Here is a 27,916-nt window from a genome sequence, read left to right as displayed (position 1 = left end):
ACTATGCGGGAAGAAGTCAGAAATGAAAAGTGATGCAGGAAGAGACCAAAGTCTTGTTAAACTGTCATTGCACTTAATCCTGTCCAAAGCCAGCCTTCAAAGAGTAGAGGGGACCTTCTGTTACTCAGCAAGCTGGTTTCCAGGCACTGGAGCGAACCTGCCTCTTTACATGATATGGCACATTCCCTTTTGTGCTGTCATCGCTATTAAATTCAAACACAGATAAAAGGATTTAATTTCAGGAGTGGGAAAGCGAATGTACTTCAGCCCTCTTAATCTCCGTGCAGTTCAGATTTCCCGGGACTTGCACTGAGCGCGTATATCAGATAAAGCCACGCTAATTGTGTTCCTTCTTTTTCTGCCTCCCTCTCCCCGTTTTCTTTCTGTTTATCTGGCACTGGATGTTTGGAAACTGCAGAACTCTGTTTGGAAACAAGATCAAGTCGGTGGCCAAGAAAGCGTTCTCAGGGTTGGAGGCCCTGGAGCACCTGTGAGTAACCCACCATGGCTCGGAGTTTGGGAAGGGGGGTCTGCCAAAAGTAGCTGCCTGAGAGATCTGCTAGCAATTTAATAGTGTCTTTGTAAACTGAGAAGCCAGTCCATTTGTGGGGGCCACCTGCTTCCTTCTCATTATAAGTCTGCCTCAACTTTGGCCTTTTTTTGTGCCAGAACAAAGTTATAGAACATATGGCAAATCTGCATGCTCTTAATTTTTTGGTTTGTTCTTGGATAAATATCGCCTTGACTTGCACGCTGCTGGCAATGAAAATGTGCTATTTCAGATGGAGCTCGCTCTCTTCCTCCCTTGCCCTGACTTCCTCCTAAACCTAGGCAATGACACATGTTGCAAATGTCTGCTTATGATACAGGCACCGCACATCCCCATTCAGCACAACTGCCTTAGAGCGATTTGCAAGAAGCAAATTTTGGCTGCCGCTCTTGTAATTTTTTTTTCTGTGTTCCAAAGCTGATGACTCCAGCAGTGACTCATGAATGGCTTCCTCTCTGAATTAAGACATGTGAAAGTATCTGTGATTCTGCTGTCGGTGTTTCATTGACTGTTGGTCGTTAAGAAGCGTTGTGATCACTGAGAATGTAGTGACTGCCTGACTCGGGGGTACCTTCCCCATTAATGGGTCCCTTATTAATGCTGTAAGGAGATTTCCTCTGCAAGCAGAGTTGGCATTGGTCTGTCCTGCGCTTCGCTTATTAAATGCAAGCCCGAAATCCGGCACTGTCTTTTTCAGAGGACAAGTGAATTTTGTTTTAGTTAGCAGTAGTTGAGAGGGAAGCTTTTAAGAACGCATTCTTTTGGAAATATTGCTGTGTTTTTTGAACACTGTAATACCCTCTCAAAGTGACTGTCAAATAACTTCTGAGACGCTGCTCGGTGCGAGTATCAGCGTTCTGCACGTTTGTTGAAGGGCTGGCCTGGGACACGACATTCCTGCCTATCTTTGGTTATTGAGAGGGCTGAGGAATTTCTGAGCTATGGATGATGGAAGTAGCTGAGACTGAGAAAGTGTAGTGAGAAAGTGGGGTATGGGCTGACTTAGTGATTTATTCCCGAATGTTTGGTTCATTTACTATTGCTTGGCATTACCTGTTCAATATGAACGTGTTTTGCAACCCATTTCCAGGAGCTGCGAGCGCGTGCGCTCTTAACCAGCAGTTAAAACCTCACTTGCTGCTAGTCATCGCTCGGGTATGGAGAGACTGTCCCAGCCATAACATCCCTTTTGTTCACATTGCCTTTGGTTGTGTTCTGCAGGAACCTTGGGGATAACGCCATCCGCTCGATCCAAGCAGACGCGTTTGCTAAGATGAAGAGCCTGCGGCAGCTGTAAGTGACCCAACTGTACACACCGTTAAGGAGCGTGGATCTTTCTTGCCCTGGACGTGAGAAGTAGCACGCTGTTTCCAATGGGGTGTTATTCACATTACCGTTCATTTATTTCCTCCTCCCAGCTGTCCTCCTCTGCAGGGTATTTTTACACACGAGTAGCTGTCACAGGAACATCTTGAATTTAATAGTGAGTGAAATTAGATCGTCAGAACAGGTTCTTCCAGCAGGTTCGCATCTGTGTAATGATTCATCTCCACTCAGGAAGTCCAGCCCAGGTCCTGTTAGCCATCTCTCCTTCACGCACTGTCACAGATTTAATTCCCAGTGGCCCATCTGCTCCTGTGCTGTAGCTATGGTTAGGGCTCTCGTACAGTACTGACATTTCAGCGATAGCACCATTTGAACTGCATCCACTTGTCATCCGGCCTCCTGGTGTAAAAATACAGATGTGTTATCGGAGCTGCCGCTTGTGCTCCAGGCTGGGGCTCTGCACTGTTATCAGACACTGTTTCCAGTCTTGCCTGGTTTCCTTTTCTCCTCTTCTCCATAAATATTTAATCCGCTGTCACCACTCTGGAGCAGTGCAGTTTGTGGAAGAAGAAATCACTTTCTTGGTACTGAGGCAAGTTCAGGGTCTTCTTCCTGACTTTGAAAATGGGGATCAGGCCACTGCTGCTAGCAGTGATTGTGGAGTCAGTAAGGTAAGGCTGCATGCCCACTGTCTCTTTAGCCACCTCATCTGCTACACTGGCTCTCAAAACAAAATAGAGGAGAAAGACCGATCTGGTTAGAGAAGAGCGTGTGGAATCCAAAGTATTGTGAAGGATCCTTTATGTCACAGAAGAGGTGGCTTTCAGAGATGATATATAAATACAGAATACATTTTATTGAAGTCTTAAATGCTGCAGGTCTCTCTGGTTACCTGTCCCAGCTAACCAGCTTATGCTGTTACATATTTAGGGGCAGCATATTGTCCTCAGACAGCGAGGTGCACAACTTTGGAAAAGTGAATCCTTGCGTTCTTTCTTCCTGTGTCTTTCCAGTCCATATCTTTATTTTCCCTTTTCCAGGCTAGTTTCAGACTTTGGGAAGTCCTAAAAGGTTTTCAAGCATAGAAATGGGAAGAGTGTTGCATCTTATTATAGCACAAGGCTGGAGCTGGGATTCTGCAGTGCTGCTGATATCCTGGTGTTGCACAGCTCGCGGTATTGCAGGGCAGGATTTGTCTGTCAGGCCGTGTAGCCCAGTCTCTGAGGCATCCACACATTCAGTGTGAGAGATCAAGCTGACTTTCCCTGGGACCTTGGACCAAATCAGGCCAAAGTCTGAATTCTTGGCTGGTGCAAGCTTGCAGTTCTTCACTACCTGAGACACAATTTGGCCCAGAATATTTAAAAAAATAAATAAAACTTGAGTCTCCACTTCTGTTTGCACCCTTTTCTTGGCTCTTAACAGAAGGTGCTGAGTTAATGTTAGGATGCTGATAAATGCTGCTGGGGACCACTCTGAAAACTGAATGGTAAGGCACCAGGGAGTGTCACTGGAGTACAGGACGGGGTTGTTCCACGTGGAGATGAAATGCCGCTTAAATCTGTGACATAGGTAGCTTCATTAGTGCCTTGAGGACAAGCCTGCAGTCCTTTTCTTCCTTCCTCTCCCGCTGAAGGGAAGGGAGGAATATGGCTAACGTGAAAGGGCTGGGAGCTTTGCCGCCCTCTCTCCATGCAGAACTCACAGCAGGCCGTGTTGGTTTTGTTTCCCTGCAGCCACATCAACAGCGACAGCTTCCTCTGCGATTGCCAGCTGAAATGGTTGCCCCCGTGGTTAGCGGAGAAAGAGCTGCAATCCTTCGTGGTGGCCACCTGCGCCCATCCCGAGTCGCTGAAGAGCAAGAGCATTTTTGCTGTCCTGCCAGAAAGTTTTGTGTGTGGTAAGTCTTGTTTCTGTGTGTTTTGAGGTTGTATGAAGGGCAGAACTCACTTGGGAAACATTTTCTTTGACTACTAGCATGTTATTATGAGAGGGTTTCTGTTTTGTTTTGTTATTCAATGGGATCAAAGGAAGCCCAAGCCTGCATTTGGAAAATTTGTCATTGGCTTCAATTTATTTCCCACCACAACCGCACAGCGCATTGCCTGCATCTAGTGTATTCCATCCAGGGCTCCCTGAGTATTAAATCAAAAGGGACTAATGCTCGTTCCCATTCCAAATGGGGCTGCACAGCTGCACAGTTCTCTAGGCTTGATATTACCAAGACTGCAGCTGTAAATTTTTTTTGTCCTGCAGTACTCTGAGCCCGCTCTGTGGCTTTGTGTTCATTGCTTATCTTTTGTCCTTCTTGCAAAGAAGAACAAGGGGTTAAAAAACAGAGGAGAATCTCCCCATCACATCTCCTTCTTTGGACCAGTAAGGCATTACACAGGAACCAACTGGCCAACACCTGAATTCTAATTGGTTTTCATCTGCTGTTTTCTCATCTAAGTGGCACTTACTGGTGTTCTCCCACCCACTCTCTGTAGTTGACTCTGCACCTGAGCTGTGGTTGCAAAGCATCTTTAGTAAACACCTGGCATGCACAAATGTCTGCAGCCTCTTTAGTAAAGAAAAGAAATGTAAGTAAGTGATCAAAGCAGACCAAAGTGATGCTCATGCATCCAGCTTTTGGGCAACACCACCATCCTACCACCACCTCCCACCTTCCACTGCTAATGCAGCCTTGGAGTTTAAGATGTAAATTCAGTATTGCTTTCTTTGTGCACGGGCTGTGCAGGGAAGGATAGTTTCTTTAGACCAGTATCTGTATGAGGTTCAGCTACATGGGTGAAAAGAGCTGGGCATCCTCTGGTTTCAGGTCTCTGACTGTCTCATTCACATTAACAGAAGGAACCAGAGAAACAAGAGCCCTAGCTTAGATCGGCTGCTCAGTGGAGGTGGGTGGCACATATGCTCTATCCCAAGGGTGGAGCACTTTGCAAGAGCAAGCTGCTTTTCTGGTGTAGACAGCAGTGGATGTAAAGACAAAAGCGTAACAATGTCTTCCACTTACACGCTGCTCGTTTCTAGTTGCACCTCTTTGCTTGTTCCAGTCTGTCCTTAGAGTCCAGACCTAACAGGGCTTTGTGTTTCCTCGCAGATGATTTCCCCAAGCCTCAGATCATCATCCAGCCGGAGACCACGGTGGCCGTCCTTGGGAAGGACATCCGCTTCACGTGCTCGGCTGCCAGCAGCAGCAGCTCCCCCATGATGTTTGCGTGGAAGAAAGACAACGAAGTGCTGCACAATGCTGAGATTGAGAACTTTGCCCACGTGCGGGCGAAAGATGGGGAGGTGATGGAGTACACCACCATTCTGCACCTTCGCCACGTCACCTTCGCCCACGAGGGCCGATACCAGTGTATCATCACCAACCACTTTGGCTCTACCTACTCCAACAAGGCTCGACTCACCGTTAATGGTGAGTAGAAGGCTGAGTTCTCCTCCCTTCCCTCAGCAATTCTCCGGGGCCTGTTGTGGCCCGCTGTAAATCTTTGGTACTCCTGAGGGTTCTGCAAGAGAAGTTCCTAACCTCTTCACAGCAGCTGCTTGCCTCTCAGGGGATGCTGAGAAATGCCATGTGAGGAGCACATGCCAGGCCTGTGATGGCTGCCATCCAGCCAGGCACGGTTTTAATGGCTTTAATCACTTGTCTTTGGCTGTTCCAGTGAAGCCTTTGCCCATACTAGTGAAAAAGGATAGAAAGAAGAGGGACTGTAGTGAGTGGAAGTTCTCTGTAGAAGGGATAATGGGCTTTGTTTCCAGCTTAATCGCAGAAGAAAATTAGCTTTGATCCCAGCTCTAATGATCCTGAGTGGGGTTCCAGGACAGGTATGTGCTGTGGAGATACATGAAAGATAGATAAAAAAGCATCTTATCATCCTGTTGCCTATGGGTAATTACCATGTCCAACGTCCTGCCTAGGAAGGAAAGCAGTTAGAACTGCCAGGAAGATGGTATCTTCTCCACGTAATTGCTCATCCTTTTTTCTTTATCAGTGTTGCCCTCCTTTATCAAAACTCCCCATGACATCACCAGCCGGACAGGGACAACGGCACGGCTGGAGTGTGCAGCTGAAGGACACCCCCCCCCACAAATCGCCTGGCAGAAAGATGGGGGCACAGATTTCCCTGCGGCCCGGGAGCGCCGCATGCACGTCATGCCTGATGATGATGTCTTCTTCATTACGGATGTGAAGATAGAAGACATGGGTGTCTACAGCTGCACAGCACAGAACTCTGCGGGGTCTGTGCTTGCAAATGCCACCCTGACTGTGTTAGGTAAGATGCCTGAAAGCCCCTGAAAGACTAACTGGTCTAGAAGCAGGAATGGCTTGTTCTTCTGGGACAAAGAGGCAGCGCTCTGCCTTCCTCTTGTTCATTCTTTTGCACTGTAGTTAACTACTGAAAAATGGGCTGCTAATCTAAAAAAAAGGAGCATTGAGTCACATGTCCTCCGTTCCAGGGAGCCCATGCAGCCATGCTATTTCCTACCTGGGAAACGGACTTCAAAAGGAAATTGCACTCCCTTTCTCTGGCCTTGCCAGATTATTCATGTGTGTCAGCCATTGCCCCCATATCCTCGGGTTTTTCTTTGTTGGGAACACTAACACCAGCTGGTTAAGAGACAGCTTTGGTCATGATTTTTAGATCTGTTTGGTGCACAGCTGCTACGCACCTGGGCGCGTGGCCACGTAGCGCATTGCCAAGTATTTGTCTGCAGAAGCACCAGTTACGTTCAATACTGTTAAAAGAAAAATGTTGTCACGCTGTCCCCAAGAATTAATTTCTGCTTTATTCCCCTGCAGAGACGCCATCTTTGATTCATCCATTGGAAGACCACGTAGTGTCCGTAGGTGAGACTGTGGCTCTTCAGTGCAAAGCCACGGGGAGCCCACCTCCCCGCATTACCTGGCTGAAAGGCGACCAGCCCCTGATTATGACAGAAAGGCATCACTTCACCTCCGGCAACCAGCTCCTCATCGTTAGGAACGTTGTCTTGGAAGATGCTGGGAAATACACTTGTGAAATGTCCAACACCCTAGGGACAGAGCGCGCGCACAGCCACGTGAGCATCTTACAGTCGCTTGGCTGTAGAAAGGACCGTACCACTGTGGGCATCATCACCATTGCTGTGGTGTGTAGCATTGTGCTGACTTCGTTGGTCTGGGTCTGCATCATCTACCAAACCAGGAAGAAGAGTGAGGAATACAGTGTCACCAACACAGGTACCTCTAGTATCCTGCTGAGGCTTTCCCTAACCTGTTGGGTTGTCAGACGTCCCACTGGGGCCAGATCAGCATGTCAGGTAGCCACAGTCGCACTGAAAAAGCAGTTGGCTTATCTCAGTGGTTCTCTTGGCTGCAAGAGCTGGAACCACCCTTTGCTTGCTGTTGAAGCGTGCTTACAGCTGCTTTTCTCTCCTTGGCTGGCTCTTCAGGAAGGTCTTTTCCAAGTTGAAGTAGTTTCAACCATTGTTTTGCAACTTTAATTTTCCATGACTGTAAATGATAACACTTGAGACAGCGTTATGCGCATGATATTTAGATCCTGTCTTAACTTCTTGAGAAGCTGTATTTTCAAAGACTTTGTGTTCTGAACATACAAAAATGAGCCTTTGAAGCTGGAAACCCTTTTTGCACGTTGTCTGTAAGAGCTGTTGTAGCTGTACTGATGAGGGGCATCCCTCACTTCCTGGGGGAAGAAGCAGTGTTTATTGCTTTCTGCCAATCTCCAAACGGGATAATTAGGTGCTGAAATAAATGTTGCAGGGAGAAAAACTCCTGCCCTCAGTACAGTCTCTGTAGAGAAGTATGGGAAAACCACTTTAAGCCTGCCCTGTTCTCAGATGCATGGTCTTCCTGTATTACTATTAGCTTTAGATAGAGTATGATGTGGACTAAAGTAGGAAGTGTTGGATACCGTATCACCAGTGCCATATGTAAGTAAGTGGGATTTTTTTCTCCCTTTTATTCAGTCCTGGTGTAGCTGAGTTTCACTTGGTATTATATGGCAGGGGAAAGTAAAACTGCTTGATAGGAGATGCCAAGGGTAGCTAAGCAACTTAGACTTTCCTGCTGAAGTGAATCAAAATCCCTGCCCTCCAGAAGCATGTCCTTCATGACTCTGGGAGACAGAGGACTTGAATCAAATGAGATGTGCTGAATTTCAGGTGATAAGCTTTTATGTGTTCTGAAGAGACAGTTCCACTTTTGTGCTGACAATGCCAAACATTCAGAACGGTTTATCAGCATTAAACCTCACAGCTTTAGGCCTTGAAAAACCAGCAGTGGGACTTCTGAGGGGCACTGGGGTATTTCAGGCAGCTGAACTCTAATTCACTGCTCTTACAGAAAAGACCGTGTTTATATAGAGGGTCTTACGTCCATCTTGAAAATGTGATTTGAGATGCAATGCAAACATGTTTTCCTAGGAATTCACATTTCCTTTCTCCCTTTGCTCTAGATGAGACTATTGTGCCTCCAGACGTGCCGAGCTACTTGTCCTCACAGGGGACTCTTTCTGACCGGCAGGAAGCCGTTGTCCGAGTAGATAACCAACAGCCTAATGGCCACATAGACAGCAATGGTGAGAGCCAGTTCATTTCTTCTGTAATGCCATATCTAAACTTGTTGCAAGGATGGAGAAAACATAATACAAAGTATTTCTGTGCTTGTTATGAGTTATCTGATAGATCTTTGTGAGTGCATTTATGCAGAACAGGGGCTCTCCTTCACTTTATGAAGCTACCCTCTCCCAGTCATAACTGAGTTTATACAAGCTGACAGCTTCAAAACTACTCAGCCAGGCCCTAACGAGTACTTCTTTTCCTAATTTTGGATTAGTTCTTTGGCATTAGGGTTACCTATAGTTAAGCTCTACTAGAAAGTACATTAGCATTGCCTGTCCCTGCCTTCAGGCTTAGAAATTACATGCTGAGGTTTTACAGTGTTTAAACACAGCACATCAGGAAGGAAAAGCAAGCGTTGTGAACTAAGATTCTCCTAAGATTACACAGCCCTAATTCTGTTAAGCATTAGCTTAAAATTATGTATTTTCTCCATTGCTGTTGTTCCCTTTTGCAGCTTTTGTGGGTAGAAATATGACTAACAAGTCATTCAGCAGAGGGCAGATGGCTGTCATCTGTAGCCAGATGGTTCGTTTGTTACAGGTATGTGTCAGACCGATGCTGGAAGGTGTCCAGATGTTGAAGCTCCCACTGTAGGCTGCAGACAGCCAAAGCTGTGTATTGGCTATAATAAAGACACTTGGAAAACTGAAGACATGGCTGACGGAATGCTCGTTCCAGATAAGACAGGTACAAAACTCATTAATCTGGAAAGGTATTTTGTGTTTGTACAGATCAGAGAGCCCTCCAAGTCAGCCGGCATTAAGACGAGAAATTGTTACCTTCAGAAAAAAAAATCAGAATGATTCTCAGGTGTGAGCACAATCAATCTGCTTTCTCATGCTTGCTTTGATCCTGTCTCAAAGTTGGATAGTTTGAATTCAAGGGGACCCATCAGAAAGGGGCGGTCTGAAGCTTGTGCTGCCCCTGGCTCGCAGCTGGCCGATGCCTGTTTTGATTTGAGCTGCTGCTAAAATGTGAGAGCCCTTCCAAACTGAAGGCGTTAAAATTCTTCATCATCTTTAAAGGCGCTGTCACCTTCAAAGCTCAGCTTTTTTCATTTTAATTTTCAAAATTTTAATGTTGTTTTGGGCACTGCACCTGCTTCTTCTCTTCGCCAATTTCTTGGGTGTTATGCTTTCCTATTTTTAGGATGAAATTCTCTCTCCAGGAGAAACAGTAAAGTAGAATAATGGAAAGCTGTCAAGTGCACTCATGAAACTAACCTTCAAAACTGAGAAACTCCTTTCATCTTGCTGCTTTGAATTCTGCTCATCTGTTATTCCCACTTACAGCTATAAAGTGTGCTGAGATAACAATGGGATTTGACAGTGATCCCTATAAAGCAGCAGCACAAAAATAAGAGAGGTAAATTGGTATTTTAAAGCGGTTCTAGGAAAGTTCCAGTTTCTATTTCTGCCCTGACTAGGAAGTCTGGAAAAGGAAATGTATGTATAGTTTATTTTTTTAAAAAGTGAAATCAAAACTCCTTCGGATTAAAAAAATCCCTAAAATAAAACCCAGCTGTTTATGGGATCTACCTTTAGTGACAGGACGGCTCCTGAGTTCTGACAAACACAAGTTTTTACCAGCCCTGCATGTAACACAAAAAATGTCTCTATCGCTTACCAAGAGAGATTCCCACTCTGCTGAGCGTCTTGTGTGCTTCAGCGCTGACCAATTCCAGCTGGTAACTCTGCATTTGTTGCTGTTTTCTCTTCCTCCTGGAAAGGCTACGGCCTGCCCGTTGTGTGCACAGACTGCAGCGGCAGCACTGACAGCATGAACATCCACATTTATCCCGGCGAGGCGGAGTACTACGCTGAGGGCCTTCAGGCTCTGGATAGCTCCTACCACAGCGCGCTGAGCAGGAAGAGGGGTGCGGGCACCGCCAGCCTTCTTCATCCGCAGCCGTGCAACGGGATTGCCAGCGGCAAGAGGATGGAAGCCGACGGGACCCTCTACCCCAGCAACCACGACAGAATAACACCCGTGAGCACAACCAGCCCTCTGCTTGCAGACAAACACGGTACGCTGTTCCCCCGTTTGCTTTTTTAAATCGGCTGACGGGCACGAACAACAGCGGCGGGGTTGGTTTTGGGGCCGAGCATCAGCTAACCGCACCGCTGCTTTGCTTTTCTGCAGGCTCTTCGCAATCAGGAGCAAAGCCTCCGGAGCTTAACAACCTTAACTTGGTGAGAGCTTCACCGGCAGGAGGGTCGCTAAAGCAACTGAATGTGCTTCCTGAAATTCCCCCAACACTACTGGATCTGCAGAGCGAAGCAGAAGCGAAACAGGCTCTGCTGGCCAATGGCTACGCACCCAAATCGTGCGACTCCAGCCACGCCTTTAAGCCACCGAGCAGAGCAACAGACTGAGAGGACAGACTGCCGTGTGCAAAGTAACAAACGTGCTATTCTTCTTCTTCTTTTTTGCACAGAGTATATAGGCTACTTACTTCTACCTCAAATCTTGAACTGATGACCTGTCAAAGGCAAAACAGCTGAGGTATGAGAAACGAGCTTGTATGGGGAACAAAGTCCTGTTCGAGCGTCATCTGTTTGTACATAGTTTAAAACTTCCCTGTGAAGTATGAAGCGTTCAAAAGTTGACTTGCATATGAAGCACATAAATGCAAGAGTTATTGTGTAAAGAGAAAAGTATTTGATACAATTGTACATAAGAGTTTTCATATATAAATATATATATAAATATATATATATATCTTTTACAGAGGCTATTTTAATCTTTAGTGCATGGAAAACTGAGTGAAATTTTACAATTTTGGCAATACTGTTTTCAGTATCAGGTTGCTGTTAAACTTTGTGAGAGAAATAATTCTGGTGCCTTAAACACATAAACAGAAGTTTAAAAAGCCAGACTGTTCCAAAGGGATTGTCCTCTTTTCAATGGAAGTTCCTTTCAATCAACTATCAATTGGGTTACTTAGCACAAATTCTTTCCCCTCTGAAATTTATTGCACTTAATGCATTTAAACAGAGATCTGCAACTGTTCGAAGTGAAGCTTATAGGAAGAAAGAAAACAAGCAGTGAGAAATTACGTAGCAACCTGATTATTTTTTTTTCCTGTTTGTGGAGGAACTTAAATTCCATTATTTTTCAAAACGGCCTAAAAATCAGAATTTTACCGCTCAAACGTGTCAATGGACCACACAAGCGGCACTAAATAATTCAACGGTGCAGAGCCCCAGAACAACCAGACAAAATGGGTATCGTGATTAGCGAGCAGTCACGACCAAAATCAATAATTCACGCAGTAATCCGTGGGGTGGTCTCGTACATTGCAGCACTCAGAAGCTTCCCAGCAGAAGGCATCCTGTGCCTGAATGTGCTGGCATGGCCCTCATCACTTACAGAGCCAAACTGCAGCTGCTGCCCCTGAATGGATGGGTGCATAGGGCACTGCAGCCTGCCCCTGTTCAGGAGGAGCCGCCACCTCTGCCCGTTTCACACATTTGCTAACCAAGAAATACACATCGGTCCCAGAGGGGGTTTACAACCATGTCACTGTTCTGACAACAAAAATGAAATCCCACTCTGGCAGCTGTACCCTTAATTCATGCAGTGCTTTGACCTTCTTGCTGCAAGACAATGTTCCACTTGCTTGTTCAGCACCATTACCTGACTTGCAGCCAGACTCTACGTGAAAATATCCGCTTCGAATTAATTAATTGTGTAGCAGTTCTGTGCTGTTCAGAAATATTCTATCTGGAAGGGAAACTGTACATTGGTGGTTGAAAGTTCTCTTTAAAATGGAAACGCCCTAAGTAATTTTATGTGGTCTTTTAAGTTCGTCCATGAATGGGGGGGAAAAAAAATAATGCCCATTTTGGTGAAACAGATCTTTGTCACTTCTAACTTCAGTACGAAGCTTTTTATTCATAGAAAGGCTGCTTTCTGTTGGTACCTGTGGATGGAGGACTCCCTTCCAGTTATTTATAATTTGAGTTCTGCTAATATAAGGTTGCTAACTCTGGTGATGACTACTTTGGGGAAAGGTTTATTAGGGGGTTTTGTTACTTTTTTCCTTAGGAGCAACACAAATGCCAGTTCCACTGCAGCAGGATCTAGTGGAAATCTACTTTTGCTAAGACTGTGGCTCACAACAAGCTACGAGGGGCAGAAACACTGCAGTTTGGGTTCAGGTCCATTACTTATGTATCTGTCTGAGACCTACCACACCTGTGGGATGTTAATGAAGTTGCATGCTGCCCTGTAACAACAGCGTGCCTGTTCATTTTGATGTTGGTCGTGTCCCACCTTACCTTGAGAAGCCAACATCTCCCGTAAGGAAGGATCTGTCTTCTGCAGAGCAGCCGAAGGCGAGTTTCGCTGTAAAGCAGCCAACTGAGCCCGACCTTAATGAAGCAAAGCATAATTTAGCCAGGTACCTGTCTGTATCAGTTTCTGACTATTGACACGTTTGCACTTTGAGACGGGTGGCTAATTATGTTGAGTGCCAAGTCTGTTCCAAGCAAAGGAAATGGATGTTAGAAAATCATAAACCAAGCGTGTGTTTCCCTTTACCCAAGGGAGGCTTCAGAACCAACTCACAGTGAGAACGGGGGGACTGGGAGCACGGGGATGACTTCACTGAGTCATCGTGCTGGAGGAAATGTCATCACCATTGCAGATACAAAGCATATTTGCCACGTTTAACATTTGAAAATGATGTTTCTGAATAAAGATAACTGCCTAACGTTATGACTTCCACTAAATATGTGAATTTGCTGCTTCTAAGAGGCAATGTGAAAGAGGAAGTATTACTTTTGTGTACAAAGTTATTTATTTATTAGAAAATTTGGTACAATGTTGTACATTGAAAAACATGTAAGATATTAAAGTGTCTAACAAATGCATTGAAGTGTCTTTAATAAAGGTTCATTTATAATACTACAGCTTTTTTGTTGAGTCAGCTTTTGGGAGTTTCAGCTGAAAATTAAATAAAATTCTAATCCATTGCTGTACTCTTTTCTGTCTTTCTCTGATGGAAATAATAGAATAACTGCCAGGACATTGCCCGTGGAGTCAGGCCCACAAACCTAACACCAGACAGTGCAGAGCAGCGTGAGACTCTGGCGGTCTGACCTGGGGATGGGGTGGGATGTGGGGGTTGTGCCGAGAGATACAAGGAAGAACTCATTCAAAAAACAATTCTAATACATCAGCTGCTGAAGGATCTGGCAAGTGTCGTTACCTTGGCACTGAAAGCAGGACAGATGGGGTGTATGTGTAAGCATGTAAGAAGAACGGGGCCAGGACAGCACCAGATTCAGCTGCGGTTGTGAACATCTCTAGGGTTTAGATTTGAGAAAGCCAGTCTGTATGGAAATCACAGAGGCAGCTTTGGAGATGAGCATGAGTTCTCGCTTTAACTAAAATCTCAATTCAATTTCTGTATATTAAAAAGTATTATTCAAATACTAACTTGGAATACAGCGCAGCTTTTCTGAGAGCACTCTGATAATTCCCTTAACGCATGTAGGAGTTAAGGTATTTTAAAATGGAAAAGAAAGATCCTTTAAGAAGCCAGTGCCTTCAGATTCAAGTTTTCTTATTCCACATTATCCCAGGAATGGAATAAGACGAATTTTTCAAGTTTCAGTAAACTTGAAGTAACTGCCAAAACGTAGCTAAGAGCTCAAGGCAAACAGGCAGGAGAGGAAAAACACTGCAGTACACTTTTCAAAGTGTACTTCCCCTGCAGTCCCAGAACTAAGCATCATTTCCAGCAGGATCAGGACACTGCTGTGTGCAGGGCAGCCCCTCTCCCCACTTGCCTGCTGCTGCTGGACCCAGGTGGGTCCTTCCCGCGGCGCACTGGGTGCGGAGCCAGTCCTGCAGGGCACAGGAAGGGGACGCGCCTGGGGGTGTGAAAATACAGCAAACAGCTCAGTAAGGCAAGCCCATGTTCATTAATTAACTCTTGTAGTGTGTTGTTTTTTTTTTTTCCTCCCTAAATTTGCTCTCACTGCAGTGCCCTACTGACAGGGAGCGTTCAGCTGCAGGATGGCATGGCTCTGGTACCAAGCATCCAGAAGGTGCTTTGACCTCCCCCCCTTTCTTACCCACTGACCCTTCAACCTCAGCAAAAATAACAGCATGAGCAAAGGCTGTTCTGCTGTTTGTTTGCTCAGGAATTACAAAATAAGCATGGACAAGCAGCCTTAATATCACAGAATTGCAGAGGTTTCTCCTTACCCCATGCACCATTAAAGTTGCTAAAAATTTGGCTACTTTCTCTAGGTGGCGATGACAAAAGCTGATTGTGCAAATAGTAAACAACAGAAAAACAATATTTGGATCCAGGGACTGAGGCATGATTACTTGCAGCTCAAGTAATTGAATACCCCAACAGCAGTTCTAACCCACTCGTCTGTTTAAAGAGCTTCAGTAGAAAATACGACGTAGCTTTTAAGACTGAGTAATAAATCTCCCACCCTCCAATGCCCCTAAAACTGAGTCTGCTATATATAAAGCTTCATAAAAGAGAGAACCTTAGAAGTGCTGCACTGTGCCATGGAAACTGGGAGAAGTAACCAGCCAAGATGGGACTTGGTTGAAATTCCTCCTTTTAATTGACGATTATTTTTAGGAATTACGGCCTCTGCTCTGCACATTTTACTTGCTTGCTAATGATTTTCTAAGCTTGGGACTCACAGAAGTCTGGCTGCTATGTCATGGGATGACCGTGTAATAAAACATCCCTCCCTAAGGACGACGACCAAAACGTTACATACAGGACACAGGGAAACAGGCAATCACAGACTTGACTTCAGTTACCTCAGAAACGTTGTGCAGATGGACAAGGAGAGCGTTCCAGGCCTTTGTGGCCGCTGCCACATCCCAGTGCTGACCAGCAGCCACCCAGCATGGCCCCAGAGACAAAAGCCTCCATGGTGCTGATGCAGCTGGGAACCTGCACCCAGCCCAGGCCTCCCAGCACAAACCCTCTCTGTGTCTAAAGATTTCCAAGCATCACGTAGCCCAGCAAACTTAGCCAATTATTTTTTCCCCCCTGATTCTGGTGTTGATTTTAAGTTCGTAATTCCAATCGTGCCTTTTCACCGAGCACGTCCCTGCACCATTCGGGCCACCGCAGCTTCTCCTTCCGAGCACCGCATCAACACAGAGGATTGCTCTGCCTGCCAGCAGCCCTCGGAGGCTTTGGAACCACCCCAACTCATGCACTCCCCTCCTGGGCTCTGCCATTCCCAATCCCTGCTCCTTCATCGAGAGAAGACGACCAAGAAAAGGCCAAACCGCAGGTCTTCGCTGAGGCACAGCTGTAAAATAATACAGCCCCGTGCTTTTACCGGAGAAATGTGAGTCTAATTAATAACGCCGCGCTGGTTACCACGCAGGAATGCTTGCTGTGCACCTGTAGGTATAAACAGGAATATAAACTTGCACAAACGCGGCTCAAAATCAGAAACAAATGGATGATTGTCTCTCACAAAGAGCCCTCCCAACCTGGAGTACTGTCAGTGCTGTTGGAGGGCGGCAGGCTGTAACTCTACCACAAACAGCAGAACCCTCCTTGCGTTACGAGGCAGGTGCCACCGAATTATGAACACTTGCTTTATTTCAGCTTCCCCGCTCAGCCCACGAGCTGGAGGTTTGCAAAACATTTCCCCCCGCAGGAGTTCTAGTAACGCCTTTCACGGCCGCCGTAATTAGCTGTGTGCCCCCCAAACATCACTTTGTTTTGGCACGACTCTCACAATGACTTCACTCATTTTCCACGCAGGAAAAATTTCATGTTTGGGAAATTGGATTATTTGAGGATTTACTTTTCGTTAACAGTGAACGTGGCGTTCAAGGCTGCTTGACAGCTGCCGCGGGCGCAGCCAAGAGGCGGCAGGAGGAGGAAGGCTGTGCTCGTGGGCAGACTCCTCCTCGGGGTCGGCAGCTTTTCGGGCTCTTCCACAAGCCCCGGCTCAGAGCAGCAGCTGGCGCGTCTTCTCGTAGGTCCCCAGGAAGATGAACCCTCCCAGGCTGATGGCTGCGATCCGCGGGACAACACCTGCAAACAAGCTGGAGGCAAGGGAGAGGTGGCTTCAGAGCGAGAGCGGATGCTGCATGGACGGCTGCAGAAGCTTCGGGAAACAAAGCCAAGAAAATCACCTCCGATGGGAAGCATCCCACACCCTGCCACCCCATCCAGCCCGGCAGAGGTACTCCAAGGCCAGGACGCCTCTCTGCCAGGAGCTCCCCGGACAGACACAGCACTCCCAGTAACACGCAGCAGGGCGGGAGCAGGAACGGCCGCACGTTCAGCCATGATGATTTTTGAGCGCCCGATCCCAACAGTTCTTGGAAGTTAACAGGAAACTCACGCAAAGCCAATTACTCCGCACATCTAAGCTCATAGCTGGTTTAATAACTTCAGGGTAGGCCAGTGTCTCCTTCCAGAGGATTACAGGCTTCCTTCGCTGAGAGCAAGGATTAAACTTTAGGCTCAAATCTATCCGCCTTCCTCTGCTGAGTGTTGGGAGGTTTCGTGCAGCTCGATCTGGGCTGCACAGGGACGCTGCTGCCCTCGGCTCTGCACCATTCCTGGGTGTCTGTCCATGGCAGAGCTGCGTGCAAATCCCTGGGAAACCAAGCAGCTCTGCTCTCTCCCCGTGCCACTGCTCACACTGAGCATGGGAAACCTCTGGCTGCAGTAACGCTGGTTTTCGCTGTAATGAGCTTTGCTAAGGAGCCTGGAGCACACAGGCAGATGGAAACATTTTATGGCTTTACTAGACAGCAATTGGTCTATTACCATAATGACAGCTTTAAAACAGAGTAATTTGTACAAGGCGTGTATGGACAGAGCACTGATAGGGTAAATCCTACAGTGCAGCGCTGCTCTCAGGACACACACCATCTTTCTCCTGCCGAATTAGACAGCTCTTATTACAGGAGCAATGGCAGGCATTCATTTACAGAACGGCACATTCAGCACTCAGCTAGTACACAAACAGAAGCAGATAACCAAGTTACCCAGGAGCTGTATCCCTGGCAGTACGCATTACTAGACATCGCATCCAAGAACCCTGGACGTGCTACCCCCTATCTCATTTTCTCACCTGCCACCACAAGACTTGTCCCTCCCAGACCCACACTTCCCCTGGGGAAGGAAGAGCTGAGCCGTGCAGCAGGCTGATCCAAGCTGGGCCCTGCTGGGCCACATCTGCCCCATCAGCAGACGAAATAAATAGTTTGTTTTCCAGCAGCCCCACCAGAAACCCCTCTGATGGGCACAGTTCTGCCATCTATTTGTATCTGCACAGATTTTTATTTGTATAGATTTCACCCGTGACCCTGCCCCTCCTGTAACAGTGTTCTGTTCCCACTGGGGTTTTCCCTGATGCTGAAGCACGTCTCCCAGCTGCTAATCAGATCCAGCACCAAGGGCTGGATGGCCTCAACAGCTGTAATAAATGCACAAAACATGAGTGAGTGGCAAAGAATAACGGTGGGCTTTCAGGTACAGATACATCACGCATTCCTTGACCACACGACACAAAAACCTGGGAGTAACATTTAAATTCCAGGAAGAGGCCTGGCTGCAGGTGTGTTAAACCCACACCACATGCCCTCCCGTCCATCTGGGTGCAGCTCTTCATTTCAGCATTCCTAACCCAGAAACAGGCCTCAGTCCTACAGTTCCAACACCAAATGTTACATTTAGGGGCCAAAACTCAACAACTGAAAGCAGCAAGCCCCTGGCACGAGGGCTGCTTATACCACCCACATCTGTGAGATCAGACCCTGGAGATCAGCGCAGCGGTGCCCACCATGACACACTGCATCCTCACAGACCTGGAAGCTCAGCCGAGGGCCTGAAGCAGAGGAATGGGACAAGTCATCTCATCCAATCCTTCCCATCTATAAAATAACACACCTGTCTTTCTCATCAGTGAAGCCTCATCCACGGCTTCCAAAAACCACCACCTCCTCGCATGAAAAGCAGTCGAAAAAGATCAATTTGCATTCATGCAAACAGCTCATTCCTCCATCGGTGGGACCGAAGAGGCACACGGATCCATTTGCCTCATCCCTATTCTATCTCCTCTGCAGGCCTGTCTCTCTGGACAGAAAGGGATGTTAAATTTCTTGGCGTGAAGCAGAGGGATTTACTAGGTGCAAAACAGGAAGTTGAGCCCCGCGCTCTGGTTTTAATAAGGTGGCAATAAGCAATGCATCTTTCTGCCCCCAGAATTCCTCCTCTTCAAATACAAGATTTATTAGAGAAGTCGTAAATCACTTCATGTTGCAACTGGCCAAAAAAGCCCGACATTTTTATTGTTTTTGATAGATAGATTTATAATTGGCAGCAGGCATGGCAATCTCCGCGTTTATTTTTCCCAAGACTTTCCTCCTTTTCCTTGCAGCTGACGCAGCTTGGCCTACTTTACATTTTACTTTTTCTCCAGATCGCTTCTTGTTTTGATTTCAATTGAATTGCATTCCCTTTGGTCCTAGTCCACGGGTACTATCTTTAGGCAGAGTTTAATTTTGCGCTGTTTAGGAAAGGGCACTGCTGAAACACCATGAAAAGAGCACAAACATCCATTTTTATTTTCTGCTCTTGGCAGGGGAAAGGGGAGAGCTTCCCCCAGCCAAACCCCTGTCTCTTTATGGCCTTCAATGCTCAGCTTCCATCAACAGCAGAAGAGGACCTGAAATGCATCCTCAGATGGACACCTCGAAGAGCAAACCTGAGACAGCCATCCACGCTGCCTGGTGGGGGCACGCAGCTGGACGGCTTCCTGGAGCGAGTGTCCAGAACTTCCTGCAATTTGTTTCCAATTATTTCCCACATGTGTAGAAAGAGGACTGAACTTTTTTTTTACTAGTTGCGTGAGCATGGATCAGACGTTAAGAGAAAACTATCTCCCGCACAGCCAAAATGTGCACGCTGCTTCAAGCAGCAGTTGACAAACGTTAGAACAGCACCCCGAAAGTATCGGCCGCATCAAGAGGATCATAAGCCTATAAAAATTACAGTGAAAAGCCCAGAGTAAAGCTTCCAAAAAAACCTTCATTTCTCTTTCAGATCAAGGGCAGGTGGGACACAGACCCCTGCAAAGGAAGCATGGGCCAGACCTTGTGGGCTGGAGGAGCCTCCCCTGGCTGTGGTTGAGATGAATATTCTGTGTATTGACTTTGAGAGACCAATAACCAGCGTGACTCGCACTCAGAGAGGGCAGAGTAACAAAAATGAAGCAGGTGTCTGTAAAATCTAATAATAATTTATAAGCCCGTGACCCTTTCTTCAAAAACTCTCAAAACGTTCCACAAATGCTACCAAAGGACTGGTTTTTTTCACAGTATCGCTCCGAGGTCAGAAGAGCAATTCTCATTCTCAGGAACGAGTAAAGTGAGGCAGTTAAGAGACTGAATCGACATCACCCCAGACTTCCTATTGCAGTTAGAAGAAAGCCCAGAACAACATTTCTACACCCTGGTGACAGCAGGAAAGCAGCTGGAGAACTGCTCTGGAGCTGCTCAGATGGATTCTTTAAGACAAGGAGGGCTTCCATCATGCTTCTCAGGAAGATCAGCAAATACAAAGGAATAGAGGACACGCTGCATGTGTAGCGAATGTCAGTATGAAATTACCAGGAGAAGGAAAAGACTGCCCATAATGGACACACAGCTCCTGTGCTGGCCTTCCCTGATATCTCAGGAGGTGATGAGATTCACACACCTTGAGATTAAACTGTGGTACTCAATGTCATAATACTGTGTGCACGACCAAATTTTGAATGAGTACATAACACAAGCACGCACATTCACGGAGGTAAGTCCATCACGGGTTGTTTAACACAAAGCCACTTTTGGCTCCGAAGCCTGGAGCTAACCTAAGAGATGGCTCTGGGGAATAATAACAACCCAATAACACCATTTCTGCTGTCTTCCTTGAACACTGCTCCTAGCCAATGCTAAAGGCCAAACGCTATCCCGGAGAGACCTTCATTCTACCTCAGGACAGTTGTTCTTACCTACCTGGCCACGCGCACAGCAATTAAAAAACTTCTCTGCATGACATCGTTCAAACATAAGCAGGCCACCCTGCCCCCTCCTGCCCCTCCCCACGCACACAGATACACCTGAGATGTGCTTCTTCAGCACGCCCTTACCCCGGCAGTCCTTGCGTCCTCCAGATGCCACCAAGGGCAGCCAGCACGTTCCCGCTAGCAGCCGTGGTACCTGTCTGCACCAAAAGAGAGGGAGATTGAGAACTGTTGCCAGAGAGGTTGAGTTATTTATTAAGCACCCAGTCCCTCGTTAGCGCTACCTTACAGCAATTACAGAGGTCCTAATGACCTCTTTACCCCTGCACAGGCAAAAGCTCTTTGTCTCCAGGAAGGAGGCAAAGGACAGAAGGGGAAATGTAGGCACAGAAGAACAAAACGATCACCCCAGGGTCACAGAGCTGGCTAATTACAGAATAGAGCTCCAGTCTCTTCTGCACTACGCTCTGCTCTACATCCAGCAGCTGAGTCTGAACTACAATATTAATAAAAATGCACCCTTAAAGCAGCAACAAGTGACTTTGCTACTCACTGACTTCAGACTGAACCGATAGCAGCCTGGAGATTAATTTAAAAAAAATACTAATTACCAACAATGTTTAAAAAACACGAGCAGTGTTTTGAAATGGGATAATTACCTTGAGTGAAAAACAGAGGACAAACACCAGGACTACAGACAATTAAATTACACGTGTGATCTAGTTAGCGTGGGATGACTAATGGTCTCAGAACATCTCAAAGCATCATCATTCCCTTGCCAGTGCTGACCTGGTTGCTGAGGACAGCAGCAGACAAATGAAATCCATTTCCTAGAGCTTTATCATTAATGCTGTCCAAAGGCAGTGAAGCTGCATCAGGAACACCACCCAGCAATGAGAGATATGACAACACACGGTGAGCACAGATGCGCATGACTCAGCTGAGGAGGTGCATGCCATCAAGAATAAACATCCCTTTACTGAAAGATGTGAACCATAGGGTAAAAACGATCCACAGAAACTCCAGGATGCCTGACCTTTGCCAACATAACAGCTCTTTTCAGGGCAGGGAAAGCCTTTAGGAACATCAACCCACTGAAGGCTTTAAGCTACGTGGCTTGCTTAGCTCTGCTTTGGGTCAGGGAGAACGATGGGAATACTAGATTTATTAGCACTTTAACTGCTCACTAAACATACTAATCTTACAAGCCCATTTTCCTTCTGGCTTGCTTGGCAGAACTAAGCCATCACGATCTCTGTGGTTTAAGAATGTAGGACAAAAATCTAGTGCCAAGCCCTCCTCAAAAACCACACACACAGAAACCATTATCAAAACAACAGAGGAATAAATCCCTGTTGGGATGTTTAACTTCAGGCATCACTGCATGAGCCTCAGCAAGTCTGGGTCCAGCAGAACTGCAGCACCTTCTCAGACAGCTGCTTAGGGAAAAGACCAGATGAACAACTCAAGGAATGGAACCCAATTTCATTAATTCTGCACGCAGTGCCTGTTCACGTCTAATCCTGTCTTTGAGGACAAGATCAGAAGTCGTTACTAACATGCTCTGTATTTCATTCTGTAATGACCATTGAGACACACTGAAACTACCCCTGCCATTCATCGGCATGTCTGCTGGTATTTCCCACTCTTACCTTTGCCAACATAATTCTTGTCTTCGCTACATCGAGAGGTGTGGTGACTGCAGCTGCAAATCCACCTGAGCAAATGAAAATAGCAAACACAAGTGAGACATTGTTGGTTAAATATGAATGCCATACTACCTATAATTCTCATGGTTGTGGTCAACACTGTTTCGTTATTAACGCCTACGGCATGTTTCCTCAAGTCAGAGGCCAGGTACATTTGTCAAAGGTCTGAATACAGTGTTTTATTCCTCTGTGCTGGCTTAAGGAATAACAGTTCTCTGCTATTAACCATAGGCTCAAGCACCCCTGCTGAGATTATGTCCTCTCAGTTTGGACATATATGAAGAATATGCAAAGGCATTAACAGTAACAGACTCCACTTTCAATAACTACAGGCAAGCCTGAAGGGAAAAACCTGCTTGCTCATTTGCAGAGAAGGCAAAATAAGCTCATCATGTTGTGCTCTGCCTTGAGAATTGAAGTCTAAACACTCCCATTTTAGAAAGATAGAAAGAGAGAGAAGACGTTCTGCATCTGAAGCACAGAGACAGACTGGATCTGAACTTCAACTGTTAGACCTGGGATTCTGCTTCAAGGGAAAGAAGACAAGCCAGAGTTCGGGATGGAGCTCATCTCCAATGAAGAAGATCAGCTCAATTTTGGAAAACAACAACGTGAAGCTGTCCAAAGATCTTGAAAATTGTCAGAAGTCTGCTGCCACAAGTGCCATCTTCTCACAGGCATTTTTTTTACTCTCCCTAATCACTCCCAAACTTCACTCTTGGAGCTCATTACTTTCACTCAGAGCAGCCAGCTCAGCTGTGGCTTTCGTCCCAAAAGCCAGAAATCTTAAGCTTATCCATGTGCATGTCTCACCCACAAATGTGTGTCTGTTTCTCCATATTTTAACCCTGTGTCTACGGTTTGGCCTCTTGCGCTACCTAGGGACCAGCTCTGCTGCTTTTTCTCCTGGGTTCTTATTCCTTTTGCCTTATTTCACCATCTTAAAATTAACTCTGATTTCTCTCTCCCTCCTCTGTTCACAGTATTCTAAGCGAGTAACTCATGCTGACAAAGAGCCAAAGTGAAGGAAACTTTTAAAACGCCGGAGAAGCACAGCAGTAAGTGAAGAAATAAAAGGAAAGAAAGGGGGGAAGAAAAAGAAAGAGAGACTTGTTCTGAAATCTGTCCCTTGTGTTCCCTTTGTTTTTTTTCCTTGCTCCTCTGGAGCTTGGATAAACTCTGTATCTGCTTCAGCGTCAAACAAAATGACTCCAAAGGCTGAAGCCTACACAGTACCCAGGGAATAAGCTAAAAATAACCTATTTTTTGCTCCAAGTTTTCTGGAATGTAGTAGAATTGATCTTTCTTTTCTTGGGATGGAAAGGGAGAAAACACCACTTCTCAGATCTGTCAAGTAATGAAAAAAAGTCACCTTCCCAAGCGGCTGGTGATTTTACCTGCACCTCTCGCAACCACCGCAGCTGTAACACGTTAAAGCCCTGCTTTCTGTTAGACAGGGGCTGGCCAGCTGGCACCCTGTAATGACTTCTCACAGCTAATTAAGGAACGTCCCATGACAATTCCGGGCGTGCAGTAAGGCAAATGTGCAATCCCTTGGATCTCAAACAAGAATAGCAGGGAAGCTGAGTTAATGAACACCCTGTTTAGAGCAGCAGCTTCTGCTCACATAAGGTCAGTCCATCAGCTTCGCTCTGCCGGAAGTTTTCTAGCAGTGATTTCTCACTAAAAAGCAGAAAAATGGGTTGCACTCAAGAAGCCAAAGCAGAAACTATGAGCAAGTTAAAGTAAATTCCAGACCATTCTTGGACCTTGTTTAAGGTCAAAAATCTTTTCATTGCGAGCCAATTTTTGACTAAATGACCCAAAGGTTTTGAGAGAATGATCGGGTTAGAAACTTGGTACTCATGTCAGCAATGTATTTTTAGAGTAATAAAAATAATCTCCATGGAAAATGGTGGATTTACAAGTCTGGATGTGGAAGTTCTTCCTTTGCCCACGAGCTGAGATACAATTGAACAGTGAATCACACAGCTCTTGGACCTGTATCAAGCAAAGATCTCAACACAGCACTCAGTTGTAGAGGTGATGGTAACACTGTAAGATAAACTTACTTTCCTTATTAGACCCTGTTAATTTTTTTAAGCAATCTTTCCTAGCAGTTTCTTATTGTCAGGAGCTTCAATCTCGGTTGACAGAGTGTTTAGAACAAACACAATTCGTTCTGATACAACATTCCAAAACACTCTTATCTAAACAGTTCAATCAAGGCTGATTGGTTTTCATTTTCCCCCAGCTAACATCTGGATCTTTCAGACTCCTTGGTTATTAACTTTTCAATGTTTCTTTTTCCATCGCTGGGAACTATTTGGTACAGATTTACCAATCAATTTAGAAAGACAACAGCAACAACAGAACGCTTCACAAGCACAACAAGCAGCAGGATAGCATCTAAATTAAATGCAAGTTTGCATACGCTTAACAAAAACACAAGATTAAAGTTAACATTTGTCAGGAACAACATTTCGTTGTGGGCAATAAGTCTGACAAAATGAATGTGCTTCAGCCTTAACCCTAAACACCCAAGGTAATTCTAGAGCGACCTCATGAACAGTACTGCACAGGTATCTTGGAACCCCAAGAGCTGTCACACATGGCTGATGCCTGCTCAACGATCAGAAAAAAATAAGGTATCATAGCATGAGGGGGAGAGGAAAGGCCCAAAGACATCCACCCTCATGCCCCTGATCATTCTGTCTCTGTAGAGATAACAAAGACAAAAGGCACCTCCAGAGCAGCCTGGGACCTGATGAGTGGACTGGCTTACCAACTCACTCACAGAGAAGGCTCCTTTTCTCCCTTGCCCTTTGAAGGATCTGTCAGTGGCTTGGGCTCAGCAAGCAGGCACAAAGATGGATTTGCACACAGGAAAAGGCTCTTGGCTTGTTAATGCTTCTAGCAGAGCAACAAACACTTGTGTTGGGAAAGTAAAAGTTCATGCTACCAGAAAATTCATCACCTGTCTCCCAAGAAGTTACAATGGACACTGTATATTCACACATGACAGCTCAACAGCCTAAAATTCACCTAGCGCAGGGTGTTAACAGAAAATCCCCCTGCTACTCACACTTTTTTGTTGACCAGGTCTTGATGGAAGTGCCAGAGACAGACATCCCCTGTACTGAGGCCAAGCAGAGAGCAATTCACCTTTACTTGGCAATACGAATAAAAAGTCTTGAAGACTTCAAGATAATCCTCAAGGTTTCTGCTGACATTTCCTATCCTTCTTAGCTGTCATATGCAAATAGAAATTGAGAAGCATCAGAACAGAAAGAAGTACAGGAAAGGTCCCAGTGGTAAGGAAGCAGTTCTTATTTGAAGATGTATATTATTGATATTGATATTTATTGAACTCGTCTGGGTTTAGAAGTGTGGTCCAGGCAAACACTGCAGGGAGATCTTGAGAACTGCTCAGAAATTTATTCAGAGCTATAGAGTTAAAGAGGCTTTCAGACACAGTGTGTAATCTTGTCAGAGCCAATTACATCGAAACAAAAGTGATGGGAAGCCCCCCCCCCCGTTAATGTGCAAAAAGGTCTCATTAGTGCTTTTATTATTCACAAGGCTTGCACCTCCATTCTCTGTGACTTTGTCAAAACAGAGCACAAATTATTAATGTAAAGTCACTTTTTTCATTTCTTTTTTAAACTCTGGGAGAAAAAGGAAGCATCTTTAATAGAGGCAGTTTTCAGTCACATTAAATGGACACTGAGGTGCTCTGACAAGCAGGAGCTGCATCACTGTTGCAGGGTAGTGCATTGCTTTCCTGACAAAGGTCAATACCCACGGGCAGAATTTCCTTGCCACCAGCCCAGATCTGTGGAGGGCACCAGAAACCCACAGAGGCCTCTTCTGCGGCTGCCTATAATATAGAGGTGCTCTTGAGTTCCTCCCCACTGCCTGCTCACGTATCTCCTTCTCTCACTCCCCGACTCCTCCAAGTGTCTCCTCTAGTTAAGACACCAGAGAGGATGAGAAAGCTGGACAAGGCCTCTGGGGATTAAATTATTAACAGATGAGACAGAGGAGATTCCAAATCTCTGATATTTATGTTCATGCCTATTACATTTCTATAAAAAGCCCATGGATCACATACGTACATCTTAAACATGTGCGCTCAACAAGAGTCAGGCCTCTCATAGCACTTTGGCTGAAATCACTGTTATTTCACAGGCACTGGGGATGGAATTCAATATATTGTTACTCTTTGTTCTGTATTTGCCAAATAACCAATTACGATGTAGCTAGAACTAACCAGCACACTCAGACACATACATATATGTGTGCGCACCATAAAGGGAAGCCAAACAGGACCTCTCATTCAGTTTGTCTCAGCTTATTACCCTGCCCCTCAGGACCTCTAACATATTTTTAGAAAGTATTGAATTCAAGCAAGGAACACAGGAGAAAAGCACGTCTGTGTGATTTCTCTAACCCACAACTACCATGGTGGCATTTGATAGCATCTCTGCGTTTAAAAGCTGGATTTTGGATAATCTTCTCCATTGGAGGTTTATAATGTGATGATTTAAACTCATTCAGATGCATAAATACATCCTATTTTCTTCACAGGGTACTGGTGGCATTTTGATTTTTGCTTTGGGTGGAGAAAAAAAAAAGGGATAAAACGTTTGGTCTGGTTTTTCTTCCCTCGTTTGACGCTGTAAGTAGGTAGTTAATCGTTTTTAATGTGGAATACAAACTTCAGAAAGCAGGAAATTATTTTTCCACCTCCTCCATTCAGGAATGGGGCTAAATATTTTCTGTAAAACACAGTGGATGCAGTGCTGGTTTAGACCAATGCAGATCCTGCCTGTTACGTGTCTGCAGAGGGAGGGAACGAAAGGGAAGGTTCTGATCCGAAACCAGTTTAATCTCGTGAGTTTTGAAGCAGGTTCTCACAGGACACATCAGACAGGAAGTTTAAAATGTTTCTGGTGAAAATGGAAGAATGGGGAAAGAAAGAACAAAGGAGGAAAAGCAGACTGGAGGAATTGAAGCTGCAAGGTCAACCCACAGATGCATCACCAGCTGCATCACAATCCACAAAATGGGACTCCAGTTCTGCAAAGATTCCTGCTTTAGGAATAGAGCTTATGAACTGTCTCATCTGAACACGAACCTGGAGCTCTCTGTGCTGCTTCAGGACCTGGTGTCCCTTTGAGCACTAAGTGTCAGGCCTCCCATTGCACGCCAAGGGCAGCGAAGCACCCGTGTGTGAGTGTGCCCCTGGAAGCTCCTTCTACATATTTCTAGGAGTATGTGCTCCCTTTCCAATAAACATCCGTCAAACAGTAGCAAGTTCAAGCACAACTGGCCAGAATCAAGACACAGACAGAAGGAAACAGAGGCACCGGGCTAAATTTCCAACTGAGGCACCAAATTGGACTTCAGGAAATTACTCCACAAAGCCTTGGGTAAATCAGATAACCTTTCCAGCTCTCTGAACGTGCCTGAACGCAGTTTTTGTATCAATCTGACTGTAAAGAAATCAACAGAGCTAAATTAATGATCTCCTATCACACCTGCAGACAGCCAGATTGCATTTTAAAGCATTTTTAGTCTGGTGGCTTGTTTGGTTTCAAAACAAAAATGAACCATCTGCTTCAACGGCTCTCATTTTGTTTGCATTGATTAAATCAGTGTAAAAC

General features: G+C 45.7%; 2 protein-coding genes across 17 annotated transcripts in view; one reads left to right on the top strand and one right to left on the bottom strand.

Annotated features, from left to right (window-relative positions):
* The window catches only part of LRIG1 (leucine rich repeats and immunoglobulin like domains 1), an 81,885-nt gene extending 68,462 nt beyond the window's left edge, over positions 1-13,423 (top strand). Inside the window, exons 10-19 of the mRNA XM_021409770.1 lie at positions 419-490; positions 1,772-1,843; positions 3,613-3,776; positions 4,980-5,300; positions 5,878-6,159; positions 6,687-7,106; positions 8,344-8,466; positions 9,050-9,196; positions 10,239-10,535; positions 10,652-13,423. Coding sequence (XP_021265445.1) covers positions 419-490; positions 1,772-1,843; positions 3,613-3,776; positions 4,980-5,300; positions 5,878-6,159; positions 6,687-7,106; positions 8,344-8,466; positions 9,050-9,196; positions 10,239-10,535; positions 10,652-10,884 — 2,131 coding nt within the window. The 3' untranslated portion in view covers positions 10,885-13,423. The remainder of the gene's footprint in view (positions 1-418; positions 491-1,771; positions 1,844-3,612; positions 3,777-4,979; positions 5,301-5,877; positions 6,160-6,686; positions 7,107-8,343; positions 8,467-9,049; positions 9,197-10,238; positions 10,536-10,651) is intronic.
* SLC25A26 (solute carrier family 25 member 26) overlaps positions 13,289-27,916 on the bottom strand; it is an 84,906-nt gene continuing 70,278 nt past the window's right edge. For 6 of the 16 annotated variants that reach the window (XM_021409772.1, XM_021409773.1, XM_021409777.1 and 3 more), the window contains 3 exons: positions 22,191-22,255; positions 20,665-20,738; positions 13,289-14,391 (listed from right to left, as the gene is read on the bottom strand). In XM_021409772.1, coding sequence (XP_021265447.1) covers positions 14,265-14,391; positions 20,665-20,738; positions 22,191-22,255 — 266 coding nt within the window. In that variant the 3' untranslated portion in view covers positions 13,289-14,264. Of the gene's footprint in view, positions 14,392-14,438; positions 16,565-20,664; positions 20,739-22,190; positions 22,256-27,916 lie in introns of those variants that run through there. The other 10 variants (XR_002442612.1, XM_021409780.1, XM_021409775.1 and 7 more) reach the window with 5 other exon arrangements.

The sequence above is a fragment of the Numida meleagris genome, chromosome 11, assembly GCF_002078875.1.
Source record: "Numida meleagris isolate 19003 breed g44 Domestic line chromosome 11, NumMel1.0, whole genome shotgun sequence".
NCBI lineage: Eukaryota > Metazoa > Chordata > Aves > Galliformes > Numididae > Numida > Numida meleagris.
Note: the sequence above shows the minus strand (reverse complement) of the source record. Positions and strands in the feature narration are given on the sequence as shown.